Source organism: Teleopsis dalmanni, chromosome 2, assembly GCF_002237135.1.
Source record: "Teleopsis dalmanni isolate 2A chromosome 2, ASM223713v2, whole genome shotgun sequence".
Classification (NCBI taxonomy): domain Eukaryota; kingdom Metazoa; phylum Arthropoda; class Insecta; order Diptera; family Diopsidae; genus Teleopsis; species Teleopsis dalmanni.
Genome location: NC_051847.1, coordinates 212,404,995 through 212,430,655, shown reverse-complemented (window position 1 = coordinate 212,430,655; position 25,661 = coordinate 212,404,995). Strand labels below are relative to the sequence as shown.

The 25,661-nt window shown below is 27.5% G+C and overlaps 2 protein-coding genes across 3 annotated transcripts in view; both read right to left on the bottom strand.

Annotated features, from left to right (window-relative positions):
• Positions 1-25,661, bottom strand: part of LOC119683304 (E3 ubiquitin-protein ligase RNF181 homolog) — a 55,897-nt gene that overhangs the window by 8,327 nt on the left and 21,909 nt on the right. Inside the window, exon 1 of one of the 2 annotated variants that reach the window (XM_038096951.1) lies at positions 14,351-14,374. The exons of the other annotated variant lie outside the window; for it this stretch is intronic. The gene's annotated coding sequence lies outside the window, so the exon portion shown is untranslated. Of the gene's footprint in view, positions 1-14,350; positions 14,375-25,661 lie in introns of those variants that run through there. 2 annotated transcript variants of the gene reach the window in all.
• Positions 1,295-25,661, bottom strand: LOC119683303 (serine/threonine-protein kinase OSR1). Its single transcript, XM_038096949.1, has 2 exons — positions 25,455-25,661; positions 1,295-3,639 (listed from the first exon to the last, which is right to left on the bottom strand). The coding sequence occupies exons 1-2, from the start codon at positions 25,486-25,488 to the stop codon at positions 1,415-1,417; spliced, it is 2,259 nt and encodes a 752-aa protein (XP_037952877.1). The 5' UTR covers positions 25,489-25,661; the 3' UTR covers positions 1,295-1,414.

Below are 25,661 nucleotides of genomic sequence, written 5' to 3'. Positions count from 1 at the left end.
AATAGAACAAGACTACATTTCGTAATTACTTACAACACTAGGCAAAATTACTAAGATTACAATTCATTACAATAATTATTAAAATTTAATTATCGAAATAATTACTTTTATTTTTCGAATTAATAGTTTTTTATACAATTATATTTTTAATATGCTTTATTTGAAATTAGCATTTATTAATTTGTATTTTACTGGCTTTTTTAAATTGTATATATTGGTTTTCAATTTGAGTTTTAATTACTTAACAATTACTATGCGGCAAAGACATTATTACTTTATTATTTAGTTTAACCTCGGTTATTTGATTTAATTATAACTATTTCTGTGATTCTATGTATTAATAGTAATGCAAATAATGTAATTGCAATTATTAATTAAGAGAAATATATGTATACTGCATTTGTCATTTACTTAATTAATACATTATTAATTAGTAATTAAAAAAAAATTATGTATGAGAATTATATAAGTATTTATAAGAAAAGTAATTGAAAACAATTTTTCTCTGTTTTGATTGCGCTTTAATTAAAAATTATGTTGCAAAAATAATATGTAGTATTTATAGCATATATAGCTATAATTATGCTTCACAGATACATAACTTTTGTAATTCATTACATTCTATTATAAGATTGATTGTGGTTTTCAAGTTATTTATGGGTAAAGTAATGTAACATACAATCATAGGCATATTTCGAAAGAGCCATACTTTTGGAATATAAAATGTATAAAAATAAGACAATTATTTTACAACTTTCAATTTTCAAGTAATATAATTACAATTTAAAAGTAAAAAAATTTCAATTTTAGCATAAAAATTATAGTAATTACAGCGTTGCACAAATGAGATATACAACATAATTTTGCTAACAGTTCAACTGTTCGTTAACATCTTGATTACTTTGTAGTGCAACAGTATTGATATACATATATATGTAATTGTAAGTACATGTGATTACAATTGTTACCTAAGCATATAATGTACAATATAGATTATAGTTTCGTAAATAGAAAATTAGGAATAAATAATAGTTAATATAAAAGTGTACAGTTTAATTTGCAATTGCATATACATATATATATATATTACACTCTCCAACGCTACTCTAACTAATTAAACACATATGTAAGTATATATTTAAAACTATAAATATTTGAAAAATATGACATACTAATAGTAACAGATAATGATAACAATAACATACATACAGATAAATATGAACTTAAGTAAGTTAAATTATTTAAAAATACAATTACAGTAAAAAAAAATTAAATATAATAAAAAAAATAAAGATAAAACATATATCAGATTTTATTGTATATTGCTCCTCTTAACAAACAATTTAATTTTATTGTTGTTGTTCATACATTTAAATTGCTCTCTCTCAACTCGTTCCACAGTATTAACTGTATCCTAGTCGGTAATTGATATCTGCGCGAAACCTATTAGTGCGCGTTCATCGGGCACTTCACCTTGTTGCACACCGGAATTCAGTTGGAACGTAACAGTTTTAGTTGCAGCTCTTTGCTCGATCAGTTGATTTAGATGCATGGCCATAGCTTGCGTATCTAAGGTATCTACGAGTCCAGCATCGACTAATTCGCTGGCAATACCTTCGGCCGTATCCTTACCCACAGCAAATTCAAAACGTATATCGTGCAGTTCTCTTCTCTGATTTCGCATACGCAAAACTAAATTGATTGGCGGAGCTTCACCTGTTGCACCATCTATTGTGGGCACAGTCAACTGCGCCATTGCTGCTGTAGCTTGCATAACATCTTGCGCAGTGACTGCTGCTAAATTATTTGCAGCATTGAATTGTTGTGCATTTTCTGCAAGGCCAGCAGCTGTTGCGGTAGCGGTATTATCTGAAAATTCAGACTGTTCCTCTCGATCACTATCTGAGGAATCAATATGTTCTAAACGATTCATTGGCCGTTCATCTGTATCTGAATCTGATGAATTATGTTTGCCACCGTTATCTTCTTCTTCACTTGACCACACCCATTCGCCGGTGACAGTACGATGCAGGCGACCAGAAGCACCGGGTTGTCTTTTTGAGGCTTTATGCACACGTGTTTCCATTGAAGGACCAGACTGCAGAAGAGTTTGTGTCAAATATTTGCGATCTTTAGCTTTCTTGAAGAAGGCATGTTTTAATAATTCGCTGGCAGTAGGTCGTTTCGTTGGTTCTTTTTGCAGACACTCTACAATCATTTTACGGAATGTCTTGCCATAGGCTTTATACTGATCTTTCTCATCGGCTCCAGTATCGAGTGTAGGTGGATCGTTTTGAAGTGTTAACATAAGCACTTTCATCGGTGGATATTTATGATATGGTGCTGTGCCGGTCGCCATTTCAATAGCTGTTATACCGAATGACCAAATATCAGCCTTAAAGTCATAGCCATGATCTTGTTCCATAACTTCGGGTGCCATCCAACAGGGTGTGCCAACAAATGTATGTCGCACTTTTTGTCGCGACAGATCCCTACCGGTAGCTAGCCAAGCACTTACACCAAAATCGGCTATTTGTATGGTGCCATCGTCACCGATTAATATATTACCAGCCTTTATATCTCGATGTATTTGACCATTTGAGTGAAAATATTCAAGACCCTTTAATACTTCTTTGAGTACAGTAGCAATAGTTGCTTCATCGAAGACTCCATTTTTGCAATTACTAGTGCGCATCTTATGCTTAATTATATCCAACAGTGAGCCACCTTCTAGAAGCCGCAGAACTAGCCAAAGTTCTTCTCGTACTACAAATGACGTGTGATATGTGACCACATTTTCGTGACTGCATGAGGACATTGCTTGTATTTCTTTCAGTAACTCATCCATGGAAGTATTCCATTTCTCGAGATTGATACGCTTAATGGCACATTTCTCTTTACGAGGCAGACAATACGCCGCATGCACAACAGCTGTTGCACCAACACCTATAACATCATGCAACTCATAATCGTCTTTGGCGTTTGGCCAGGGTTGCTTCTCTGTAGCAGCTGCATGTACAACTGGTGCACCCATACTGCTTAATGTAGTGGTTGAAGCCATTTTTGTGGTTTTTATATTTGTAGGTTTCTTGTTTTTATTGATGGGTGCTGTAGTGGTTGTTTTTGTTGTAGTTGCAGTATTTGTACCTGTTGTTGTTGTTCGTATTGATGAAGTTTCTTTAACTGTTTGTATAGTACCTGATGTTTCTATATGCTGACTTTCATACAAACGACCAGGTGCTGTGAAACACTTTAATAATGAGTTATCCTTTAAGCACTGTGAGTTAATATTATTTTCTTTTTGTTGTGTATTAGATGGAGCAATTTTAACTGCTGTAACTTTCTCTTCAGCTATTGGTACGCTTAATGATTCCAATAATGATGGACGCTTTATTTTTGTTGGCTGCTCCTTTATTACTGATACATCAATTACTGTGCTAGTTGGCGTTGCACTCGAAATACTAAATTCCTCGTATCTGGGTCTATAGTAAGCAGGTCTATCTTCAATGATTTCTTGGCTTACAGCTGTTTCGCAATGCTCACTGGCAGCTCTTGTCGCTGTGTCGGCTGTTGAGAACTTTCCGTTGGTTGGTAAACAGAATGTAAGTGTTCCCTCTTGTTTACTGAAGAACGCAACTTCTGGAATAAATTATAGTAAGAAAAAAGAAATTCCTCTATTGGTTTTTGCATTTTTTTAAAGATTTTTGTTTAAATTTGTTTTTGTTTTGTAGTGATTTCTAATAGAAAATAATGATTTGATTATGCAGATGATGTGAGAATTTTAAAATATTAGTATTGTGCTCTACTCGTATAAGATAAGTGCATCAAATTACAATATTAAAAAGGCAACAACAGTAAAAGCAAAATGTTAAAAAGAGCAATACGCATAAAGCAAATAAATGATTTATTTAAACTAAAATTATTTATATGACAACATTAAACAAAGTAGAATAAAATTAACACCATAAAACCAATATACAAAATATAAAATATACTGAAAATTAGTAACAAAAAATGTAATTAATTAATATTAAATTATAATAGTTTTGTGAAATAATATGACTCTGTGTACAGTGGGTGCATTTCATAACTATATAACATATTGTCATTATGAACTATAATGATATATGTACAATCCTTCAATTGTGCATATAATATTGTAAATACTATTATTCCATTATTAGATATTATTCAATCATATTAAAATTTTTATTGCTTTTTTATTACTATAATCAATTTATAACAATATAATATATATAAAACTAATAGTTACAAATGATTGCTACTACTAAGTTACTAAAGATATTAAGCCAGACATTTTAAATAAAAATATAAATTTAGTAATAAGAACTATTAATCATAGGTCCTCTATAGGTTGGGCTCACCTATATGATTTTTCAACTAAATAGGAGGAGTATAGAAATTACAAAAGTTAATGTGTCCCACACGGTTTGTATCGAATTGTGACAGATGACGAAAAATGGATCTATTTTGAAAATCCTAAGTGGTACCAAAGTCGAATCGCTTCGGCTAGAAGTCTATACTTTTTGTTCGGTAGAATCAGAGTGACATAATGTATTATGAATTCTAGAAGCTCGGAGAAACTAATAAAGCACAACACTACACTACCGCCAGAAATGATTGATTTAACTAAAACATTGATCGAAAAATAGACCTTAAAATCGCTTGGATGGGACTCCCTAAATCTGGCGTCATCTGACTATCATTTTCTCGCATCAATGGAATACGTGCTCGCAGAGAAGCACGACGAATGGTTTGCAGCAAAAGACAAACAGTCTCTTGTGCTATGGTTTTCATTAATTTCCCGAATGATGGGCGAAATGTGCAGAAGCCGATGGTAAATATTTAGGTAAAACCGGCTATACTCTGGAATTTTTATCATATCATTAAATGTTTGTAGTGCTGAATTCCTGCAAAATCGAGTTTTAAGGTTGCTTATTTATATATATGGAAAACATCAAAAATATTTGGATTCGCTCTCTGATGTGACTAGTTGGTATTAATTGTTGTTTGTATAATCAATGTAAAAAATGTGTACAGTGGTTGCCGCTAGATGGCGCGTTATTTTTTTTTTACGTGCGTAATTAATAAAAAATTTACAATTCTTCGGCATATTAGTTAGTGACGTAGACGTAACATTCCGGCGCCTAGAAAGCTGTAAGCGCGTCATATACACATAATATGTAAATTCATATTATATACGACAAGTATTTTATGACTCTTCCCATATAAACTTTTTCATTCATCTAAAATACCAATAAGTAAAAACTTAGGAAATCCCATGCAAATGTTATTCTAGCTCTATTATAAATAAATAGGGTAATATTGGTGTTTTCAGTATTTATTCTAACAAAAAAAAAGCAATTAATTCTTTGATAACTGCACCTGTTAATCAAACAAACCTGTTCCACTTATTCAAAATTATTCAAAAATTCTATACATTCGTCGGAAATCTTAGACAATTCCAGTTAGTAATACTATAATAAATTGTTTCAATGAGTTAAAATTCCGTGAATATGATAAAAGTCAGCCTTAACCTGAATGAAAATAATTACGTTTTCTAAATGATGATTACGAATAAAGTATATTTATAGACACATGAGGAAGTATAATTACAGACGATTATACAATATATAAATTAATAATTGATAAGAATATTTTTGTTTAAGTGATAAAATATATGTAAATATGTAATGAAATTACCAGTACATGACCACAAATATGTTAAGAAATATAATACGCAACAGCTATAAGTGGATGTGGGGACGGGGAGAGCAATAAAATTATGAATATTAATAATATACAAAAAATACGTAAAACAAAAATATAATATATTATATGAAAACATATAGAAGAAAAAAATTATTATAATACGCATAAGCAGTGTTAAGTTATATACAGATTCTATATACAAATACATGTAAATATAAGCTTTTAATTTGTGTTTTTTTTTTTATAAATGTATATATGTATCTACGATTTTTTATTGTTGCAAGAAAAAAATTTACACACGTTTTGCGTTTTTTTATTTTTTCTTATTTATTTTGTTAATGTTGTATGATTTGACACAATTCCGATAAGTTGAGTGATACGAGCATGAATGAATAGAAATGAATCACAAGTTCATTACACTGTTGAATACATGCTAAGGTTACCATACGAATGCGAATGAGTGAGTTTCTATCTTTCACAACAGGTTTAATATTGCTTCAGAATTCAGAAGAAGTCGAAAATGATTGATCTAAAACTAATCTCAAAGCATTTCTGTGAGCCACTTTTAGTGAAAAAGTCTGTTAAGGACATAAAAAAAATAAAACAAATATAATTTATATGAGTAATCAATATTTTTGGTATTCCATTAGTGCTTTAAACGGTTCATCGATTTACTACTGACAGTTTTTAAACCACTCACATGAGCATTCAATCACTTAACTGCTCTATGAAAAGCTCTAATTATTTTACCGGCACTTAAAAAAATTAGATTTGTTTTGAGTGACAAAATATTTGATACACTCGTACTGACATATAGAGTAGCAAATAATAGTTTTACTTAGTTTATAAATATCAGGTCTATGTACATATGTGTTTTCTGGTTTACCTAAGAGATGGCGCAAGCGAAAAGTATGCAGCATAAGCTGTATTCGTCAATTGTCAAAACTAAAGCCTTCGTTTTATTGTTCTAGGATCAAAGTCGAACTTTGTGTCTGAAAAAGAACATTTGCGGCACGCATTTCTTTTCCTTTTTAATCAAAAAAAAAGGCAGTTGAATATCGTCATCGGTAGAAACGGTAGAAACGGTAGAATATGTGAGAAATAGTTTCTACAAGTTGAAAGTTGTAGGAGCTATTGGATGATGATCCAACTTAAACAAAAGCATTAATATGTCACAAGAAATAATCAGCAGACGTTTACTAAGAAGATCTATAAAGTGGATCCCACACGGCTTGAGTAAAATGCACCTTTAACGCTACGAAAGGAAATCATCAAATTATGACAACTGAGCAAAAAGGGTTTTTTTTTTAAAAACCAGAAGCGGAAAAAATCGTGGCTTTCACCTGACCAAACTGTTCCTTCAACACCAAATCGCTTCGTCTTCACCACTATACAACGAAATAAATTTTGAAGTTGAGAAGTGCATATAGTACAGAAGAACACATCATTGCTGTTGAAAATTTGTTATAATATTTTTTCTTTGTACATAGTTTATGCATTTGCATTGTTGCTTCTTAATTTGTGCTCATCAAGTCATTCAGCTCTCAACTTAATGCAAATTTCAATAGTAATATAATACTTGACAAATAAAAGTGCCTTAATATATCAAAATTTTTATTCAGAATAAATACCGCTTGTTAAATATTTTAAATATTAAAAGGGTAGTAAATTATATTATTTCCGGCAGCCATTACAACTGACTTTATTACTAGTTTACTATTAAAACACATCTGAGTAATGGTTTTTAATACTAATTATAATCTTGAGATATACAAAAGTGAATGTGAGATTTACAAAAGATTTATAAATTGCAATGTATTTGAGCCTATCAAAATAGTCTGTTAGTGAAATATGGAACTTAAAACTGAAGCAGTTCTGTAGTTGAAGACTAATAATGCTGTTGAAAAGATTATTTTTGTAAATGTAGTAAATAAATTAATAACTTTACTAGCTTATACACTTAATGGGTATTGTAGTTCTACATTAAGCTATCTCTCCGATTTAATTCAGACCCTATTATGCGATACCATAGATAAGTTTTGAATCACGCTATCAGATTGAAACAATTTTGCATTAAGTTATTCTTACTTAGGACTCGGAAACCACTGTGACATTTTCATAAAACGGTTGATTTCTTTAATGCTGTTATATGTCAATGCTAACATTGGAAATGATTGGGGAACTTTTAAGGAAGTGAAAGTTCCTTTCTTTTGGGGACTTTGAAGTCTTTGGAGGACTTTAAGGAAGTGAAAAATTATTGATTTTTATAAAAGCATTATTTTATGTTTTCAATTCGCAGTAAGCGAGCACTTTATAATTTAGCTCAGTTTAAAGATATAACATATAAAATTGTCTAAGACTTCTAAGACTATCTAAGAACAAATTATAGAGGTTTTATAAATAGTGTAAGTGATTTTTTAAAAAAAATAACTTTTTATTTTATTAAAAAATTAAAAGAATTAAGATTGTCTATGTACTACCAAAAAATGACATTCAACCCACTTCCTGACTTCCGTTGCCGCCTCATAAAACATTATAATTATTGAAATACAACAGAAGCATACATAAATGCTTTCGCAAAAGATAAAAAAATTTATGAAATTAAATATAATTAATATCTCAATGCACAAAGGCAAGTACGGGCGTATGTACTAAGTAACTAAATGCAAATATACATGTTGTATATACAAATTTATATCTATTAAGATAACCTAAAAAAAGTCGAACTAAATATATACATGTATATATATATATATATAATTTTTGTAAATTGACATATATACTATATACATACATTTGCGATAATTCCAAAAACCAAAAAAAAAAGTATTTTTTGTCGCATTTTATACAATTTTCGGTTGTGGACAAATACTTTGGAAAATTTCCAGTCATGTGCAATTTTTTAGTTTAATTAATTTTTGTTGTTGCTTATTATTTGTATGATAACAGTATGACGAACTGTTTTTTTAAAAATTTTTTGTCTTTGTTATTTTTTGTCATTTTTTGTTAAATACAGATTTAACAGAGCGTTCACGAAAAGAGTGGAAGATACAAGAGGTATTTTGTGTGTATTTTTAGATACTTTTGGAATTGCAAAAATATGTGACAGTCGAAAGAGCAGACTAGAAGAGCGGAAGACACGTGTCAAATGCAACTTTAACTAAAAATAAATTATAAAATTTATTAAAGTTTGTAGAACTAACAAATCAAGTTATTATGCTCGTACTATTTTTTTTTTTTAATTAAAGGTAGATATATCTGTACTAAACATTATATTCTTAATATAAATTTTTTTAATAATAATTTCAATATATCTTTTTTATATTTTTTAAATTTACTTTTCATATACTCCAGTATAATATAGACAATAGAACAAAGGGGAGGACGTTTATGCATTGTAAATAATAGTAACTTATCGGAGTTCTTATGATAACTCTCAAGGAGAGTCGAAATATACAGTTTAATAAAAAATATTAAAGTTTTATAATTTAACAAGGGAGCTACATCCATCATAAAAATATATATAAAAAAATCATCCTTTTAATAAAAAGTACTTGTAACGCTAAATGTTGTAGATTTTCAAACTTTCATTCAAAAAATTATAGTTACAGATATTCATTGAGAAAAATGTTGTTTACGAAGTTACTAGATTTAAGCAATTTCGAAGTAATTTGTTTTAGTTCGTCTTTGGTGCCTTTTATGGCCTTTGATAACGATCTTTCCATTGAATTATTTTGCTAAAATATATTTTGTGCTCTATGAGAATATAAATAGTTATATAGAATGGGGCAGCTATAAGATTTCGATACTAACAACGATCTCTAATGAAGTACAAGATAAGATATTTAGTCTTTCGAAAGAAGTTCTTAATAATAGATAGGAACGTAAACTCCAGACTCAGTATTTTTTATGTTATTGACTTAAATCAAGACCAGATAGTTACAGACAATGTCATTAGATATCTTCTCGACATTCAGTTAGACTCAACATTCTGTAACCTCTGATTGCACCCAGCTTGTAAAGTTGGTGGCACATATTTTAAACAATGAAAATATTATTTTTTATATATTCTATTAGATTTCTCGGAGCGTATTATTTGAATTTTTAAAACATAGATATGCAAAATCAAAACTAAAATTAAATTTCTTATACTCTCTCAGTAATATTGATTAATTGATCACTCCAATCCAGAAGAGCAATAATAAAATTATAAGTATCTTAAGCAAATTGGGGGAATTACTTAATAATGTTGTTGAAGTTTATTAATAAAAACTGCACTAAGTTTATATTAAATGAATGTGTGTTAATAATATAAAATACGTATCGATTTAGTTATTAAAAAAGTTGATATACTAAAAGAAAAAATTACAAAAATAACAATCAGTCACTTGTTTTCTGAAGAAGTGCTAATGTAAAGATAAGATATAGAATGACTCAGTGCTAAATTTAAATTATAATAAGTTATACTCAAATAAATATGGAACCAAAACGTTTACTAAATTGAAAATTAAATAAAATGCAAATTCAGGCCTTTATAATATATAAATAGAAGTCTTATACAAAAGCAATCTAAATAAGAAGTCCGGTTATAATGTTTGGAAGACTTTTCTTCGTGGAACTCAAAAAGCTTTTAAAAACTGTTATTATATAGAAACTTTATAAAATTCTTATGGAAACTAACTAAGTTGAAGTTATTGAGAAAAGTAGGAATTCTTGCTATGCAGAATATAAAATCAGCAAAAGGAACATACCTAGGGAAATGCCATGGACCAATGTGAAATCGGTTAATATATACCTAATTAGAAATATATATATCTCCATTTAAATATTAATAACTCAATCATATATAATAATTATGATCATCTATAAATAAAATTAATGAAGTAAAATTTAAAGAAAAAGTAAAAACAGTCATAAATTATTATTTAAAAAATTAAAAAAAAAAAAGAAATAAATAAATTATTATAATTAGATTCAAATGATATTAATAAAAATTACCATGACTTTTATTAAAGTAAAAAATGATTAATTTGTATTGAACGTTAATAAATACTAATTGATTGACTCTTGGCGAGACTTTTTTTGAAAAGAAGTTAAAGAGATGGAAGAAAAAAATTTTTGTTTTCATGCAGAAAATTAGGCAGTGATAAAAATTTTTGTATATTTATATTTTCAATAACTATGCAAAATAAATATTTAATAGATCAAGCAGTGCTTAATCTGTAAATTATTTAAAAATTAATAATTTATATAATAAAATATTTGTTAATTTTCAATGACTTGTGCGCAGGCGGTGTCAGTTGAATGGGTTGACGCTGAGTGCTAGACATATGACATGGCAACCTATATAAAAATCTAAAATGGTACTTTTTCCTAAACCTTACTTTTTAGATTTATTATTGTTAATTTAATACTAATATTATTATGATTGAATAAGTACTTATCGTCTTAGATTAATGCAGAAAACTTTATTAAATAGTGCTAGATATATTAGATGGCAACCTATAAAAAATCTAAAATAATACTTCTTCCTAAACCTTACGTTTTATATTTATTATTGTTAATTTAATACTAATATTCTTATGATTGAATAAGTTCTTATCGTCTTAGATTATTGCAGAAAATGTTATTAAATAAAATCAATATCAGTTTGTAGTCTTGCACAAAAGTTAGAGAGCGTATATATTCCTCGGGTATAGTGACGTAGAGGATGTATCACCAAGTGGTGCGTAGAAACAGTATTCAGCTATATAAAACATTCTGATACATATCTGTTATAATAAAGCATTTAAAGGAGACAGTAAATCGTTTGAAACTATAACTTACGAACCCATAAGAATAATGATTATACAATATTGAATTTCTATGCAAATAAGCAATTTTGATAGACTTTTTAAAATAAACTTAGAGTTTTTTATTTAAGATTTCTTTGAGAAAACATGACTTCTTAAAGCCTGTATCTCAGTAAGTATTGAAATTGGATCTCTGGACTCATATGATAAGTGAAAACACTTTGAAACGAAACACTATGTATACTACAATAGAAGTGATAATGATTTAAATGACATACTTTATATGCAGTTTAAAATGAAAGATAATAATATTTAATAATTTAAATCTTGTGTACATAAAAGAAACACATGATTATGATTATAGCTACGTTAATAACAGTAATAAGATTTTAATCCAAATTTATTTACAAATGACGGATATTTAAATGCGTCATAAACACATGTATCTAAAAAATAATTGTCTATATAAACAAAATAAATTTTGGTTGACATTGATTTTATGATCTTGTTTGATTTTTTTTTTTGGTAGAAAAAACAACAATTCGCAGACGATAAATATTTTCTTATTTAATAAATATTTGATTATTTTCACAGAAATAAGAGTACACGTATTCATCAACTTTTTAGTTTGAAACTTTTTTTTTTAGTTTTTGAGATCATACAAATGGATTATGAATAAACATTTTTATATATTAAAAAAATAATAATTATATATGAAAAAATAAAACATTTTAGAAACCATGTGTTTTATAAAATATTTGTTATTAGCCATAAATGCCATTTTTTATTTTTTTTTGAAATTTAAAGAATTTTTGAAATAATCTTTATTAATAAATTGAATAAAATGTACTACAGTTTTTTGTTAATATATCTTATTATGAAAAGGAAATTTCACGATAACATTGAAGGTAACTTTTGGCAGATAGTGTTTGAGCATTTACATACTAAATGTATTATAAGTTCCTAAGTAGTAAAACTGATAAACTCCATTTCATTATGAAAGGCCACTAAACAAAAACAAATTGTATATCAAAAATATAGCTGGTACCGGTTTAACAATTTATTTTGTTGATGTGGGAAGAATATAAAGTTATTTATATATATAAAAATATTGCAGGAAATTGTTAAAAACTGAATTTTGAATACTTCCTTCACATTCAAACGAATCCACAATCCTTTGTACCAGAACTGATTTTTATTACAATAGATTTTGTTGGACAATATGGAATGTGATAAATACTGTAATATAGTCGTGAAGCACTACAGAAATATATTAAAATAATAATGGAAAAAACCTTATCACTTTAATACTTATTAATCATGAAATTCCAGTATACAATATTTAAAAAAATATTATAAGGAGTTTGCAAATTTTATATTAAATATTACTTAAAACAGGAAAGAATTCTATTAAATATATATTGAAAAATATCTATTTATATCTATTTTAATTTTTTCAAATGAACTTATTAAGAAAGCAACAATTGTTGTACAAGAATGATCAGAACCGATGGTATTGCTTCCAGAACGTTTTATATACATTCATAAATTTTTTATTATTATGCTGGGACTAGTTTAGTCAGTGCATCTGAGCACTTTTACTCTCTATTAACTGCGAGGTTTCTTCAAAACTCCTCTTTGCGCCTTGACTAGATTATTGTTTATCACTTCATCAGACTAAGCAATAATTGATCTCAGATCTGCATATCTCCCCAAGGAGCCTGTAAGATTTGATAACGCGGTGTTGGTAAGTCTGTCGGATTTCGCAAATAATTTCAGGGCTATATCCTTTTATGTATTTTTTGATGGGATCAACCTTGATGTCCCTGAGCATGTCATTCGTCGTTATGTACCATGGAACTTTGAAAAGTCTTCTCAGAGTCTGGCTTTGTGCAATTTCTAGCTGGCGAATAGTAGCGTTTGAAGCTTTGCTAAACGCTACACAATATAATTTCAACTTCAATATAATTTAAAGTACATTAATTCAAATATTAAGAATGATTTTAATTATTTAAAGAAATTTTATTGCAACAATTATTTTTCATATTAAAAAATATGAGAACAAAACCAAATCAATTGACGGGCAATTGTGCACAGTGGAACCATAACTCAGTTAAATTACCTAATATTGATATTTTATGGTTTGTAAGGGTATATCACAGTTTCCGTATATGTTCCGTGTATTAAAAATCCCGAAATCTGGTTGTTTGATTGATGGCACGTAGACATGCCCACAAGAAATGAAATCATATCTTACGCAAAGTTTGTATTCATGACCAAAATAAAATGTTACATGTTATGGGTTACGCATGCGGGGATGAGCTCGTGCTCTTAATTTAAGTTAATAACATAAATAAAAAGTACACACGAGATTTCAATAAATTTTCATTAACAAAAATGCACATTTAATTTAAACACAAATCAAAACAAATAAATTACACAATAAAAAAATATATGAAGAATATACGAGTACAATGAGAGATGGGATGGCATGGCATTCTGTTGCAGATGTTGCCGATGTTGCTGATGCTGAAGATGCTGAAGATGGGCAATTTTGTTGCGAAATGAATTAAAATTCAATAAATACCCAATCAGTTTGTTTACAGCCAAGAAAATTAATTATTTTTCATAAGCATTAATAGAACACAGAACAAACTTTTTTAAAATTAATTCTAGAAATTTCTGTGTTATTTAAAAAAAAAAACAATAAAATTATTATTATTAAATCTTTTTTTTTTCGTAGTAAATTAATTAACAACGCAGAAAAAGTGGTTTTAGTGTTAAGGTTTCGATAAGTAAACCAAAATAAAAAGCAATTTACGTACTAGAAACCGCGTTAAACGTTCGGCGCCACACTAAACTAAGGAACGACGTACAACGTACACGTTAAGTATCTTTAACCGCCGCTTAACAACTAAAATAATTTTTGTATTAAAAATTGTATAATTTCATGGTATCTACTGCCAGCCACTGCTGTTGATTTGTATATTTGTATATTGCGCTCACATTGTACAGACACTCGTACCTAACTATCTATGCATATAAATTTATATATATTGTATATTGTATATTGAAATACATTAACAAAGTCATACGCAAGCAAGCAAGCCAGCCAGAAAGCAAAGCAATAAGCGTCGGATAGATACTCGCATTTGTACTGAGCGCACAGCGGCTTTTCTGTGTGTAGAGCAGCGAGCGCACAGATAAATAAAAACTCAAACAGACAAATGACTTTTAAATACACTCGTTTAAGTGGGTGAGACTATAGGAAATATGTACGCCTCGCCTGTATGAAAAAGCAGCGCAATTATTATAAAAACAAGAACAACAGCCACAAGACGGAAAAAGTTAATATACTTAAGCAAATACGACACCAACTGCGATATTTGTACTTGTACTGTTACTCTGGGCCAAAGTCTCTGCCTTAGCAATCGACTAAAAGACATCAGACAATATACGAGTATACGATCGCTACACTCAAGCTATACGACTTTGTTAAAATTTTGACCCCTTACAGATAGCAATGATCATCATATTAAGTCTGAAAAGTATTTTTTTTTTAATAATTGACAAGTGAAGCAGTTTATTGAACTACATTATCTTTAAACATGAAAGATACTTATAGGTATATCAAAAGAAAAGAAATCCACAAAAGGTTCAGTTGAATGCCTGTTCTGCTTCGTAGCCCATTTAGACGATAACTCTGTGCTGATTGCAGTGGAAGAAAAATAAAGGAATTTTATAAGAATATATATAAATTTATATCAATTTTGTGTTATTTGATATAAAAAAAAAATTTAATACAACTTGACTTCGGTTCTAATGAAGCGGTAATACTCTTTACACAGCAAGGGATTAAATAGACAAATAGTACGTATTGGTTCAGCTTTTCAGTAGCAAATCAAAACAAGATGTGAGCGGGTTATTAGTTACTCTCAACAATTAAGTTTTTATTTTTATGTCTTCAGAATCAGATAAAAATTATTGAGGACAGAGTTATATACAAATACAATAGTTTATATTAATATTTAAGCTAAAATATATTAAATAACTCTCTATTACTTATTACATATAACAACAAATTAAACTAGAACACCAGAAAATCTAGTTATTTAAATATATGTTTAACTTCATACACAAAAAGTAGAAAAAAAAACATTGTTATTACAAATGAATTTGCTATGCTTATATAATCAAATAAATAAATATTTTATTTTCTAGAAGATAGAAGGGTTCAACTGCTTGCTTACGGCACAACTAATTTAGCAGCAATAAGCATCCGATTAGAACAAAATTTTTTCTTAGTAATTTTTTTTGCAACTAGCTCATATAAAATAGAGAAAGAAATCGAGCGAAAAAGAGAGGAAAAACGAAAGAAAAAAGAGAGAAAAAGAGAGGAGACTAAAAATGAAAAGCAATTAAAAGTTATAAATACAGAAAAGAAGGAAGAATAAAGAAATAGAGAGAGAGAAAAAGAGATACAGCGACATGGTCAAAGAGTGAGAAGATACTAAATGAGTGAGAGAAATTGATTCATTGAAAATAAGAGAGTGTGTAGATGAGTAAAAGAGAGAGAGTAAGTTAGATAGAGAGAGGAAGTAAGTTAGATAGTGAGAGGTGGTGAGTGAGAGATAGTAGACTAAACATATAATGGCAAATCAAATAGATAATGTGAATGAAAGTAAGAATAGTATTGAAGTGGAGAAAAAATCAGATGATTGAAGGATTACGAATGAGAATCATGTGAGTTAGATAGAGAGAGGTGGTGAGTGAGAGATAGTAGACTAAACATATAATGGCAAAGGAAATAGATAATGTGAATGAAAGTAAGAGTTGTATTGAAGTGGAGAAAAAATCAGATGATTAAAGGATTAAGAATGAGAATCATTATATTATTAGAATCATCAAGAGTCATTATAGTCAAGTTTTAGAAAAATTAATCATTATAATTGAAAAACTATTGTAAACAGCAAGAAAACAACAGTTTGATAATTGCACTAAAAAGGTAATATAACTGTAAAAAATTTCTCTAAGAAAACTGCTGTACAAATATTTTAATGTAAGATTAACAATAACAATTAAATTTAGATTAAATTTATTTATTAAATATCATTAATATATTGTGCGTAATATGCTTGTATATAGAAGATTACTATTGTTTCAGGATATATATTAATAACTATCTATCACCTCTCTGTTTAACCGTATTTATGATATGTGTTTAACTTGGTGTCTACATTGGCTATTCTTTGGAAAGACTATTATGTTCGAATGCAAATAGGTATTACTTTCGAATTTTGTTATCGAACAAAAATTTGTATTTGTTACTAAAAAAAGTATATATAAAGTGTTTATAAAAGTCTTGCCAAAGTAAAGTGAGTTTCGACGCGGTTTGAATTTTTTGCTTTTCACTTTCTAACTACGTTGTCTTTTTTTTGTTTTCTTGATGCTGTTAGTGGGCGCTTTGACTTTGGTTTATTTTTTTTTTTTACATATTTGAGATAAGTTGAATAATGCTTGGATGCGTGTTGTTAGTTAATGGTTTTATTTCGTGATTGATATAAATTTAATTTAGTTTGATATTTTTAAAATGACTGTGTGACTTAAATAATTTAGTGAAGGATGTCGACTATAGTTCTTGTTTTAAATTTTGGAAGCCAAAATACAAGTTAATAATAAAACTATAGAGCTCTTTATAATTCACTATTGCAGTTTCTATACCAACAGCGATAAGCAGTTATATCTGCCAATAACTGTTTACTGTCTAATTTAACGATATTTTAAGTTAAAAAAAATTGGACTGATATAGAAGTTTGTATGCAAAAATTATACATTGTATACAAAGAAATATGTATGATATGTAGAAGCAAATTAAATATAGTTGTAAGTTAGGAATAATATAGTATTAATAATTAGAAATTAGAAAAATTAGTAATAGAAATACGGTTTTATGAAGATTATGAAGCAAGTAATCGGGATGTCGTACTTTTTACTCTTATTGTTTCCAAGATAGTTTTATTAAAAAAAAAAGTAATATTAAGTTAATATAAAATTTAATATATATATAACTATTATATAGTAATCACAACAAAATAATCAAAATAAAAATTGGTATGAGTTTGCGGTAGATAAATATTATGTAAGAATAGGGCATGCATTGCATACAGTAGACTGGGTCAGAAATATATTATCTCATCAAGTTAGTATATCTATATATGTATGGTATGTATGCATGTATGTTTTTATTTGATCTTTGTATAAAGTTAAGAGAAGTGTAGCTTTTGTTATGCATATGCGTATGATCTTGTGGAAGAGAAAACAATGTCTTAAAATATTATACGTTCATCTGTTAGTCAATCTATTAAGCAGTGAAGCAGTCAGTGGATCCGATGATATGTTAGTCACAATGTTTGAACAACATTCTTTGATGTTGCTGGCTGTTTGGCTATTGTCTGTGAGTTCTATTTTTATGTTTGCTTGTGTTGTAGTTTATTTGGCGTCTGCATTATTTGTATTTATTTATATTTTTTATTTATGTTTTTTAAATTCTTTTTACGTAAATATTAACGCACATGCATATTTCACTTTAAGATAGAAATATATCCATTTTTCATATTTCATATTTTTTTTTTGTATATACTTTTCTAGTGCAAGAGAAGTGCATTTTTGCTTTTTAATTAAGTTTGTGTATGGAATTTGCATAATGCAGTTGGCAAATTGAAAATTTTTTGTTACAAACTTACTATATTTTGCTAAACTTGTAATAATTTATCATTAATCAATAATGGAATAGACTTGCGGTAAAAAGAAAAATATCGCAAACGTTTATAAATTTGTTGCCCGTTGACGTTTCACTTTATATAAATTTGTTTTTAGATGCAAATGTAACTGAAGCACTCTGTTTTGATAAATAAGCAAAATGCAAATATTTACTAAATATTTGACGTCTATTACGTTAATGTATCGACCACAAAACGATAAAAATTCTAGCAAAATCCAATTTAAACTCAAATTGAAGTTTACGACGACCGACAAGTTAGTTTATCTGAGACTTTGTCAGAGGATGTGACAAATGAGCTCAATTTTTAAATTACTAATTTTGACTAATAGGCACGCTGAGCAAACAAAACAGTTTAGCAAAAACCAAAAAAAAAGGGAATGTTTTTAATATGAAAATATTAAGAAGATACGCCCAGAAAAAATTTTTTATATTTGGTTTTAATGGTAATGGTAAAATCAAATAAAAACCAAATAAAAGCAAATTTTTTTTTTTTTTTTGAAATTTATTTAATGAGTATTGACGCATTAAGTTTGCTACGTTGTTTTGGCTAATTTGTTGCAAACGTGGCTGGCATCTCAAATGACGTAGACGCATTTGCTTTGCCTTAAATTTACAAAGAAAAAGTTGATATAAAAAGTGATTTTATTTAATTTAAAAATTTTCCTTAAAAGATTTATAATGTAAATTTCTGGCTAATACCGCAAACATTTTTATTACCCTTTCAACTCGAATCTTTTTGGTATTGCAATACAAAAGAAATAATTACGCATACGCCATGTGGGCTGCAATTGCTGGTAGTAAAATTTCGTTTTCCAGGAAGAAATGAAAATTAATTTTCATTGATATAATTTTATTATTGCAGTCAATCATTTTCGTAATCTTTTTTCTTATTTTTCTGTTACTAACTCAAGCCAATCAACACATCAGCTAAACATACATATAATAATAATTAGCATACATGAAAACAAATAGTTTTCAATATTTAATATTTTATTTAAAAGTGTTTTCGATTTACGTGAACTTTACGTTTTTTATTGTTTTCTGCTGTAATAATTATTTGCCAATTTATGGCATCACGTGAATTGGAAATGTTGTAAGCAGAAATTGCTTTCGAAAATTGTTGTTTGGCTATTAAAAGCAACTCATTGAGCGTTTTCTGTTATTGTTGCAGTTGGTTTTTTTATTTTTATTGAAATGCATTTACGCAGAAATCATAAAAATTTACGACTTTACTATTTACTATTAGGGGCCGTAAAACTGGTTACACTCATGTTTGCTCGTGGATTCACTTTCAGATTGCAACGTTTCGAAGTTGCGTATTTTCGCGTAGACAAACGTCTAAAACGTCTTAAATGTTGCGCCTACATTAAGTTCGCTATATGCGATATGCTATAAATTTATTACGTGTCCAGTCCACAAAGCGTTTTTTTCTATATTAAATTACAATATTTCATATATAAAGTTGAAATGCATAATATCTGAACTTGATTTGGGTTCAATGAACTTGAAAGTGTTGTTTTTATACGTGCACAAAATAACGCAACAGGTTGATGTGTGTTTACATTAAGCGACATCATTAAAAACTTGAGGAGATGTAGTGGAAAGAAAAAAAAATAAAATATATGAACATATAAAGTATATATACATTGATATGTGCAGTATTTAAAATTAATTTAATTAAAAATACGCGTATATGTTAATTGGGATTAAGGTTTAATAATGTTTCAGAATATTTTAATTAAATTTCTTATAATATACAGTCGAAGCAAAAAGAAGAGGTATATTGAAGGCAAACACAAAGACGATGTATGGATGATGGCGTAGGCGGCAAAACAAAATAGGTGTGTGTAGTTTAAGAAATATCACATTTGATAGGGAAAAATGTAACGTACTGGGTATAGCAATACTATACTACTAACCAAGCAATGTAATGCTAGTAAAAAGGAAGCCTCCAGCTTTTATAAGAATCTGTATCTTTCGCAATCATTATTAAAGAAGTTAATTTAAATTTAAAATAAGATTAGCTTAACCGATATGAAATCAATACCGGAAATTCTAAAAAATTCAGTACCCGTTTTTAACGATAAAATTTAAATTTAACTTAAAATTTTATATTATTTTGTTCTTAAATTAAGTACTAAATTTGTAAATTTATTTATAAATATTAATATATTTATATTTAATATATAATATAGTATATAATATATTTAATATATAATTTATTTAATATATAATATAATATGTAATATTATTATTATTTAAGTAATAGGCTATTGAAGCACCCCGACCTAAAAGATCTATTGTGCGCCTAAAGGCCCAACTAGGACAATTTTAGACTATTTATAAATCTTGTAATTGCTGTGGGCTTAATTTTACCCATTTGACTTGGGACTAATACCCGGTTCCAAGGTGATTGAGTCTACCGCTGGGCAGTTGCATAAAACATGTTCTGATGTTTCCTTCTCCTAATATATTTAATATATAATACAATATATAATATATTTATATATAAAAATTTAAATCTTTTCATTAATAAAATATTTAAATGTTAATTGGTTATAAAAAATTGATAGAATTTATAGTTTTTTTTTAAATTAATGATCAAAGATTAATCATAAGAACTAATTAATTTATAATAAAAAATGGATAATTTTATCCACTAAAACACATGCGTGCAAAATATAACACTGCGTGTTTAATTGCTTAATTAAGTTAAATTTATATCAATCATGACTTTATAAAATTCACTTACGCATAATAATTAACTTAACTCATACAAATTACCAGCTAAGAAAAAATAAGTAAAAAAGAAAATACTGAAAACAAAGAATAAAAAAGTGCTAGCTAACTGCAATAAAAACTCAAAATAAAATATGTGTAAAAAATGTCTATATAAACATTTTCAATATTAAAAACTACGAACTAACTTAGTGCTCCACTTAGTTACTAAAAAAAATAAAAAAAAGTTAAAATTATTAGCTAAGAGCAACAAAAAAAGCAAAAAATAAATAAATAAAATATAACAAAGAATAAAAAAATACTAGATTACTGCAATATAAACTCAAAATAAGAAAATAATGTAGAAAACCTAAATACATATAAATGTTTTTAATGCTAAAGAGTGCTAGCTAACTACACTAAAAAATATTTAGCCTTCAACTGAGTTAAAAAAAAAGTAAACAAAATTGTAATTCAAATAATCACATATAGTATAGAACAAAGAATAAAAAAGTGCTAGTTTACTGCAATAAAAATACATAATATATGTGAAAAAAAGTATTTGTAAATAATTTTTGTATAAATATTTCCAATCCTAAAAAGTGCTATCTAATTACACTAAAAATTTTGCAGCACAAAAGATCAATCTGGTCGCAGTGCTTCGCACCGTTTGGAGCTAGTACCCCGTTCATTTCTATTCTATTCTTTTTTTTATTCTAAAAATACTTAGTACTAACATATTCTAGAGAATCCAGTTTAATGTGATATCCAAATAAAAAGAAAATATTTATGTTTAAAAGAAAGTTAATAAGTAGAATTTTTAAAAGCATTATAAGCTTAATAAATGTTAAAAAGTGCTAGCTAACTGTACTAAAATTAAACTTAGATTCTAATTACATTATATTTAATATATTTTAAAGAAAATATTTATGTTTAAAAGAAAGTTAATAAGAAGAATTTTTAAAAGCATTATAAGCTTAATAAATGTTAAAAAGTGCTAGCTAACTACACTAAAATTATACTTAGATTTTAATTGCATTTTATTTAATATATTTTAAAGAAGCTTGATTAATATAATGTTCAAATAGATATCAAATGTTAATTTTATAAAGAAAGTTAATGAGAAGGATTTGTAAAAGCATGTATTAAAATGTAATTCGATGACAATAGTAATACTTGATAATTCTCAGAAATCGTGTATGTAAGGACATAGTATAGGTTTTAACATGAAACACGCGTCTATGTAAATTTTATATATGTATAAATATGCGTTTGTTTTTAAAGTAGATTGAAAAGAATATCTGTAAAGTTGAAAATCATGACAAGTAAATGTTGATACATGATGAAGATTATATATACTTTATATGAAGTTACATTATGTAAAGGATTTGGTAGTTGTTTTGCTTCGCAAATTTTTAAAGTAAAATAATAAAAAGTAAAAATAAATAATTAAACATTACTAAATACAGATAGTTACTTTTTATAGATGTAAATACATGCTAGAACTGAGAGAGTTAAATTCTTGCTGGGTGACTTTTAATGCGTTTAAACAAATTTATTTTTTAGAAACACAAATTATAATATTTTGAAACTATTTTGTGGAATTATATATATTATCAAAAGTTATAGTTATTTACTACTAGCAGATAGTACAAAATTATTATTATTATATTATTAAGGTTATTTTAAAACTAATTAGTTTAACTACAACTATTAATAAATTGTAATTTTGAACGAGCAATTAATTTTTTTTGTTAGAGCTCAATAAGTGGAAGGTAAGAAACTATTGCAAGCCATAGATCTACTAGACCAGTGTACCCAACTTCACTAATAGAAAAAAAAACAACTTTTTGATTAAAAGACCAATTATTTTTGTTTTTATATTGAAAAATGTTATAATTAAACCACATTAAATAAATGAGTTCAACAAACGTTGTAAGTCGAAAGCTAATTTTACATTTTAATTTTAATTTTAATTTAATTTATTTTTATTTTTTGTATGAACAAATTTTGGCAGAGTATCTGAATTTTTGATGACAGGTAGACAGACGCCGGCAATTGTATGAAAAATTGTTGTGGCAAATTAGAATTGCGGATGTATGCGCCAATTAAAATTGGATCACGAAACCGTAAATATTTATTACACATAATTTTTATATGTAGAAATATATCATACGAAAATCAATTCATACTATACGAAAGTAAATTAATGGGTTAATAAAAATTTTTTTAATTAATTTATTTTTTTACGCGGTAAACATAAAAGTTATAAGTTATATATAAATTGTAGAGTTAGGAGTTGCAAATCTCGAAAATATATCCAAGAAAAGTTTTGAACATTAATAAATAAAAACGATGTAAAGGACACAAGAAAAAATGAGGTAGAGGTGAAAAATGATTTTTCATAGCATAATATAATACTTCCTACTCCCTACTCTTAACTAATACTTTTCGAAGTCGAGTCTTGAGAAATTAACATGTAGAGAATTCATATTATCTAATCTCATCACTATTATCCAATCAAAAGAAATTTAAGAAGTTAAATCGAAAAACATTGTGAGATTTATGAATACTTTTACGCCTTGTTTATTGGAATCAGGATAAACGATTGACTCTCAGATGAAGTCTATTGTAAAAAATTTAATCAGAATAATTTTATGAGATTTTACAACAGTTCTAATACCTGTTTATAGAGAACAATTCAGTATAAAAATTCCACGTTGAAATATATTAATTACATTCTTAATAGAATTGCTCATGAAGGACAGCCTGATCCGATGTATCCTATTTTTGTCAATTTCTTGCTTTTTTTAAGTTGCTTAAAATTATTTCTGTTAGTCATTATTATATTAGAAGCATTCTTTGTGGATAGTCGAAGAAAAACTTGTACAATATGTTATATTAATATCATTCTAGGCTTTAATAGTCCTTGAAGGATTAAAGCCTAACACATTATATCTTTCTTATATGAAATTGTTTTTTGAATTATTCAGACCTATTCTTTATGAATCATCACTATATAACTGTTATTTCTGGGTAATCAGCAGAAAACTTGTACAATGTAGTATATTAATGTTATCCTTAGTATAATTGCCCTTAGAACACCAAAAAGTATTCTTTTCTTTTGTCAATTTTTTGCTTTTTTTCTGGGTATCTAAGCCTATTCACCATCACATAGTCTTTAAAAGGCCTCAGCCAATAGCATGTTAGATTCGAATTCTTATCAACTTTTTTTCCAGTTAATGACGGCCATTTCAGACAAGCCTTTCAGATTCCTTACAGGACGTAAACCTGTCGTATAATATTAACCTATTCTTATAAACTTATAAAAGCCTTTAAGACTACTTAAAGGACTTAAGCCTATTGTATAATAGTCTCATATTTCTGTATATTTTTCTTTTGAGTTGCTGAAGCTATTTCCGGCAAGTCTTCATGCTTAATGTAAGTGTCTTTAAAAGGCCGAAGCCTTTAAGAGTCCTTAAAGAACCTAAACCTATCGTATAATAGTCTCCTATTTTCGTATATTTTTTTTCTAGTTAATGACACCTATTTCCGATAAGCCTTTAAGAGTCCTTAAAGAACGTAAACCTATCGTATAATAGTCTCCTATTCCTATTTACTTTTTTTTCTACTTAATGACGCCCATTTCCGACAAGCCTTTAAGAGTCCTTAAAGGACCTAAGTCTGTCTTATAATAGTCTTCTATTCTTGTCTATTTTTCTTTTGAATTGCTGAAGATCCAAGCCTTTAAGAGTCCTTAAAGGACTAAGCTTACTACATGACAGCCTCACATTCTTGTCAATTTTTCTTTTTGGTTGCTGATGCCTATTCTTCATATAATATGTCATTGATTATTCTAACATAACCTTATAATAATAATCATAAAATATTAAATTAATATTAAAAAAAAATATTTTTTATTTATTACTAAAATGATTTTAGTGACACTAGAAATGTTTTTCCATTTTTCACAGAGGTTTCAACGCTTTGAAAAACTAATTTTTTAAAACTGTCAACTGCAAATTTTCACATATCTAGGATTTTGAGATATTAATAAATATTTTGTAATATTTTGCGTAATTTTTGCATATCGAAAATAAATTATTTCCACCAATATATCAAAATATTTTATAATAAAAAATTATGAATAAATATTGAATTTTTTATGGAATGTCATAAATAATTATTTTATGTCATTTTTTGTTTTTATCTTATCATTTTTAAAGTATTAATATTAGAATGCACTTATTGGGTATAAATAATGTGATTATGATGAATTAATTGCTGTATTTCATGTTAGTCACAAGAGTAACAAGTAACGAGTGTTAGTTTTGTCACAATTTTGGGATCTTTTAGATATTAATGAAAAATATTTTAATTGCACTCTTCTTATATAAAAATTCAAAAAATATTTTCAAATATTAACTGACTTTGTTTGAAGCAAATAATATCGAGGAACTTCATGACTGCTACAGTTTATTTGATAAAAATTCTAGTAAAAATTTTATGCAAATTAGCGTAAATTTAGGTGGCAAGAAATGGGTTTTAGAATCAACTCAAAATACACGATAACGAATACCCGAAATATATTTCATTCGATACTTAGCAAGGATTAAATAATTATAGCACTTAAAACG